Source organism: Phyllostomus discolor, chromosome 8 (genome assembly GCF_004126475.2).
Source record: "Phyllostomus discolor isolate MPI-MPIP mPhyDis1 chromosome 8, mPhyDis1.pri.v3, whole genome shotgun sequence".
Lineage (NCBI taxonomy): Eukaryota > Metazoa > Chordata > Mammalia > Chiroptera > Phyllostomidae > Phyllostomus > Phyllostomus discolor.
Window position 1 is genome coordinate 106,858,053 of NC_040910.2, and position 6,113 is coordinate 106,864,165.

A 6,113-nucleotide genomic window follows, 5' to 3' on the forward strand; every position below is an offset into this window, starting at 1 on the left:
AGAGGGGACTGAGAGGTCTCCATGCCTGGCTTTAAAAATTGTCATTGAAGTATTAAAAACGTAAAAGTATATGGAGTAAATGTACAAACCATTCCAGTTCCTAAGAGATCTTCACCCTTAACTGATCAGTTATTCTTTCACACTTAAAAAAATTCTCTCATATTTTAAAATATTGCATCTGCATCCTGGCTGGTGTGGCTCAGTTGGTAGGACTGCCACTCTACAACTGAAGGGTTGCAGGTCCAATCCCAGGTCCGGGCACGTACAGGAGGCATCCAATCGATGTTTCTCTCTCTCTCTCCTTTCCTCTGTCTGTTCCTCTGTCTGTTCCTCTCTTTAAAAAAAGCAATGAAAAAAATGTCCTCAGGTGAGGACAAAATTTTAAAAAATATATTGCACCTGGGATTATAGAATCAATTATATTGTATACTATGTATAAATGATATATGGTACACTTTTATTTTTTCACGACATATCACTCATGCAAGCAACAAATATCTACCAAATGCATGTTTGTGGCAAGCACTGCACTAATGCAATTTAACCAAAGAAACAACGTCCCTGGCTTCCGGTCAAGATGGCAGCGTAGGCAGACATGGCTTGCCTCTTGCACAACCACATCAAAATTACAACTAAAATATAGAACCATCATTACTCAGAACAAGTAGAAACCAAGTTGAATGGAAGTCTGACAAGTATGGAATTAAAGAAACCACATCCATCCAGACTGATAGGAGGGGCGCAGATGCAGAACTGGCTGGTCTCTCACCCATACATGGTGGATAAAAATTTGGGAGGGCTATCCTGGGAGCAAGGAGTCCCAGCCCCACACCAGGGCCCCAGCCCAGGATGCCAAGGCAAGGAAGATAAGTCTCCACAACTTCTGGCTGCAAAAACCAGAGGTGATTAAGTTGATGGAAGAAACTTCTGGAGCCCCAAGAAGTTCCTCTTAAAGAACCCACACACGGACTCACCTACTCCAACTCACTCCCTCTGAGCGCCAGCACTGGGGTAGCAGATTGAAGGGTACCAGTGGCATACAGGGAGAAACTGAAGTGTCTAGCATCGAGGGGAGCAGAAGCCATTGTCCCTTTGCTAAACCCGCCCTCCACAGAGCCAGTAGGCTGGTGCCATACCTGACACTCCATCAGCCTTGGAGATCCCCAGAGACTCTGCTCCACCCAACTTATGGGCCCACCCAAGCTGCTTTTCCATATGATGGCTGGTCTTGACTCATAATTCACAGCTTCCTAAATCCTCTCAAACAAGCAACAGCTGGCTTCAGTGGGCCCCAGGCCCAGCACTAGCAGCAGCCAGTCTAGATTCACAGCTTGGCTTCACCTGGGAATCTCCAAGCCAACACAAGTAGCAGCCATCTCAGATTGCTTTATAGCTCAGGCAGGGTGCACAGGGCAAAACACAGGTGAGGGCTGATCTTGGCCTGCACCAGTGTGGAAATCCCCAGGGCCAGCGCACCCAGTAGAGAGCTACAGACCATGTCAGAGCACCACCACCCTGCCCCTGCACAGCTGTTTCTCCATGGAGGGCGGAGGCTGGTGGTTAATGGTCACAGCCAGTCCTTGCAGCTGGCTGACCTGGGTGAATCCCTCCCACTGGCCTGCCAATAGCAACCAAGGCTCAACTACAAGAGGAGGGTGTGCACCTCAAGTACCCAGCTTGGGTGACAGGGGAGGCTGTGCCACTGGACCCAACAGGACACCTACTACATTAGGCCACACTACCAAGACACAGAGTCAAAGCAGCTCTACCTAATACATAAGAACACAGGGAGACTGCCAAAATGAGGAGACAAAGAAACGTGGCCCACACGAAAGAACAGATCAAAACTCCAGAAAAAGAGCTAAGCAAAATGGAGATAAGCAAGACACAGATGCAGAGTTCAAAACACTGGTTACAAGGATGCTCAAGGAACTTAAGTGAGACCTCAGCAGCATGAAAAAGATCCAGTCAGAAATGAAGGATTCACAAATTGAAATAGAGAACAATTTACAGGGAAACAATAGTAGAGTGGATGAAGCTGAGAATCAAATCAATGATTTGGAACATAAGGAACCAAAAACAACTAATCAGAACAACAATAAGAAAAAAGAATCCCCCCCCCCCCAAAATGAGGATAGTGTAAGCAGCTTCTGGGACAACTTCAAGAGGTCCAACATTCGCATCATAGGGGTGCCAGAAGGAGAAAAGAATGAGCAAGAAATTGGAAATCTATCTCAAAAAATAGTGAGAGAAAACTTCCCTCATTTGGTGAAAAAAAGAGACGTGCAAGGCCAGGAAGCACAGAGAGTCCCAAGTAAGATGGGTGCAAGGAGGACCCCTCCAAGACACGTCATAATTAAAATACCAAAGGTTAAAGACAAAGAGAATCTTAAAAGCAGCAAGAGAAAAGACAGTTACCAGGTAGTTGCCAAATAGGAGAGGGGTGCGGGAGCATGAATGACGAGGTGAGGGGATTCAGAAGTAGAAATAGGTAGGTACAGAATAGCCATGGGGATATCAAGTACAGGATAGGAAATGGAGAAGCCGAAGAACCTATACACATGACCCATGGACGTGAACCATGGTGGGGGGATGGCCTGAGGGAGTAAGGGGTGTTGGGTGGAGGGAGGCAAAGAGGAAAAAATCAGGACAACTGTAATAGCATAATCAATAAAATATAATTAAAGGGTAAAAAAGGACAAAGAAACAACATCCCTGCTCCCAAGAGACTGACATCTTGGTGGAGGAGAAAACCACAGAAGTGACTTTGTGTCCTCAGCACATCACTTCAGAGGGTACACGGTGCCGACACGGCTGTCTTACCAGCAGCAAGGTTGACCTCAAGCACTTGATTAAGGTGGTGTCTTCTGGCTTTCTCCATGGTGAACGTTAATATTTTTTCGTTTGCATTTAAAAAAATATCTTGGGGCCCTGACTGGTGTGGCTCAGTGTGTCAGGCATCGTCTTACAACGCAAAAGATGGCCAGTTCGATTCCCAGTCAGGACACATGCCTGGGTTGTGGTTCAGCCTCTGGTCGGTGCTCATACAAGAGGCAGCCAACAGATGTTTCTCTCCTATATTAAGGATTCTCTCCCTCTCTATATCCTCCCTTCTCCTCTCTCAAAAATAAATAAATAAAATCTTTTAAAAAAATAAATAAATAAGCCCTGGCTGGCGTAGCTCAGTGGATTGAGCGCGGGTTGTGAACCAAAGTGTCGCAGGTTCGATTCCCAGTCAGGGTACATGCCTGGGTAGCAGGCCATGACCCCCAGCAACTGCACACTGATGTTTCTCTCTCTTTCTCCCTCCCTTCCCTCTCTAAAAAATAAATAAATAAAAGCTTTAATAAATAAATAAATATCTTGGGGAAATTATTTTGATGTTATGTAAATGCCCTATTTCTTCTCAAACTCTTGCCCACTAATTTTAGTATCTATTGGTGCATTTTTCCTGCATCGATTATTACTGTGTTATTTCCCTACTGGCCCCTTAAATCTTTCCTGATTATTCATTTATTAATTGGAATGCTCCACAGGGAGGAGTTATCCCTCCTTTTCCCCCTGTATGTATATACATAATCATACGACTTGGATATATAGTTTGTTCCAAGGGCCGTAACCCAGTCCTCCCAGGACTGTCATCTGTGTTGTTTGTTCAGTTGTCCCAGGGGCTGGTTCCTGCGTCCTTCTGCCATACCCCCCTTCTTTCTTGAGCGCTTATTTTACTTCCTGGCACTACAAGACGTTCCAGTTTCATCTTGTGTTTTCCCTGCTGCAGCCCTGGGGTCAATCAACCATTTCTACGAGGAACTCTCGTGCCTTTTCTTTCAGAGCAGCCTTTAGCAGCCGAGATCTGGGGCCCAGGTGAGCGCGCCGTGACTGGGATCTCATGGCTTTCAGCTGGGGTCTCATTGCTTTCAGCTGGACTTAACTGGGAACTACCTGCGTATACCCTAAGTGGCACGCACAGCTCTTTTATCTCTGCATCTAAGCAGTAACCGCTCTTTATTTTTTCATTTAAAATTTTTATTTTTCAGTGATGTGTTGCATTCCATATTATCTTGTATTAGTTTCAGATATAGTAGAGTGGTAAGCCAATCATTATATATAAAGATTTATTTTTTTAGAGAGGGGAGGGAGGGAGGGAGAGAGAGAAACATCAATGTGCGGTTGCTGGAGGCCGTGGCCTGCAATCCAAGCATGTGCCCTGACTGGGAATTGAACCTGCGATGCTTTGGTTCGCAGCCCGTGCTCAATCCACTGAGCTATGCCAGCCAGGGCTACCAATCATATTCTTTACATAGTGATCCCCCCAATATTTCCAGTACCCGCCTGGCACCAAACATAGTTACTAATAATATTATTGACTATGCTGTATCTTATATCCTTGTGACTATTTTTAAAAAGATTTTATTTTTAGGGAGGAGGGAAGGAAGGGAAAGGAACATTGATGTGCGAGAGACACATGGATCAGCTGCCTTTCACACACCCCCAAGTGGGGGCGCGGCCCACAACCCAAGCATGTGCCCTGACTAGGAATTGAACCAGCGACCTTTGGGTTTGCAGGTCAGCACTCAAGCCACTGAGCCACACCAGCCAGGACCCCTGTGACTATTTTGTACCTGCCGATTTGTACTTCTTAACCCCTTCACCTTTTTTACCCAGTCTCCGAGACCCCCAGCCCCTCTGGCAGAGCAAGGATGATTGCCAAGCACTGGAACATGCGGACACAGAAGGGAGAAATAGTCACTATTGTTGTTATTATTATCCGCACGAGCCCGCTCTTGTGGATATACCAGAAAGAACTTGCAGTCTTTAATTGTCCCCTGTGGGTGAAAACCGCAAGGTGTGGACTAGGTTTGCTTCATCGACCTCTTTTCTTCTGGGCTTGGAAAGCCCGGAGCCAGCTGTTTCCACAGTTTGGTTTGCTGCTCTTCGGTCTTCGATCGTTCATGTTGACTTCTCACGTGGGACCTCGTTAGACGCCAACAAACCACTCAAAACTCCAAAATCCAGAGGACAGCCTGCCTCTGGCGCTGCTCTTACCTCCTCACCAAACCTCCAACTGCGGGAAGCACCTCCAGGCTGCAGCAGCGCTGGGCCCACGGGCCTGCTGCCCACGTGCGGTGGGGCCACTCCTCCGTGTGGGCTCCCCCGTGAGCAGACGTGTGCTCAGTAGAGCCGGACTAGGACCCGGGTCCCAGCACCGCCACAGTACTACCATGTGCGTGCCGGGATAAGCCAGGGTGCGTTATTTAGATGCTCGAAACCTCATCGTGCCACCTGTAAAATGGGGAGAACTGTAGTTCCTCCTTCATAAATAAGGCTGTTACCCAAGCAAACCATCCAGACTGGAAAGTCTCCGCGTGCTGCCTGTGCGTGGCACCTTCAGGTTCGAGGAACACGAGCTACAGCTGCTCCTGTGTTTACGCTAGGGCAGTTCCGGGAAGCCAGAGGGCGTCAGGTGGGAGGCACCGACCTCTTCCTCGGGTCGGAAAGGTCCGACTCCGCGCATCACCTGCCAGGCAGCTGCAACCTCGGGTAAACCACCTTTTCTTGCATCCCCTTAGGAAGCTCAGGGAAGGCCTAGTCACAAGGCATCTGACTGAGACAGTTACTTGAGATGACCTGAGGGAGGAAGACCTTCTCAAAATCTCTGGAGCAGGGATACCTTGGGAGAGGGGAGGGAAGGAGGGGGCACACTCAGGTCTGGGCTTCTCCTTGAGCCCCTGTCTGAAGCCAGGTGGGCGATCAGCTCTCCTTCCCAGCCTTTCTCTCTCCCGCTCCCCTCTCCCCGGCAGGACTGGAGAACTGGGTCTGGGCTGAGGACATGGCCTTTGTCCCCGTGACGGTGCCCTGGAGCCCAGAGCACCAGCTGCACAGGCTGCAGGTGACCCGCAAGCTGCTGGAGACAGAGGAGCAGGCCGCCTTCCCCCTGGGAGGTGCCTCCCCTCGCTACCTGTACCTGGCCAGCAACCAGAGCAACAAGTGGGGTCACCCTCGGGGCTACCACATCCAGATCTGCAGTTTTGCTGGGGAGCCGCTGCCCCAGATCAGCTCCATGGAGAGAGCCATCAGCTGGGGCAGGTGAGTGGAGGCATGGTGGAGAGGCC

At 48.8% G+C, this 6,113-nt stretch overlaps 1 protein-coding gene across 1 annotated transcript; it reads left to right on the forward strand.

The window, feature by feature from the left end:
* Positions 1–5,739: 5,739 nt before the first annotated feature.
* LOC118502221 (membrane primary amine oxidase-like) lies at positions 5,740–6,113 on the forward strand. Its single transcript, XM_036033948.1, has one exon. It carries the CDS (start codon positions 5,831–5,833, stop codon positions 6,089–6,091), a length of 261 nt encoding a protein of 86 aa, XP_035889841.1. The 5' UTR covers positions 5,740–5,830; the 3' UTR covers positions 6,092–6,113.

Bases quoted from the DNA above. Each gene is read 5' to 3' on its own strand.
- LOC118502221 (XM_036033948.1), top strand. From the start codon at position 5,831: ATGGCCTTTGTCCCCGTGACGGTGCCCTGGAGCCCAGAGCACCAGCTG.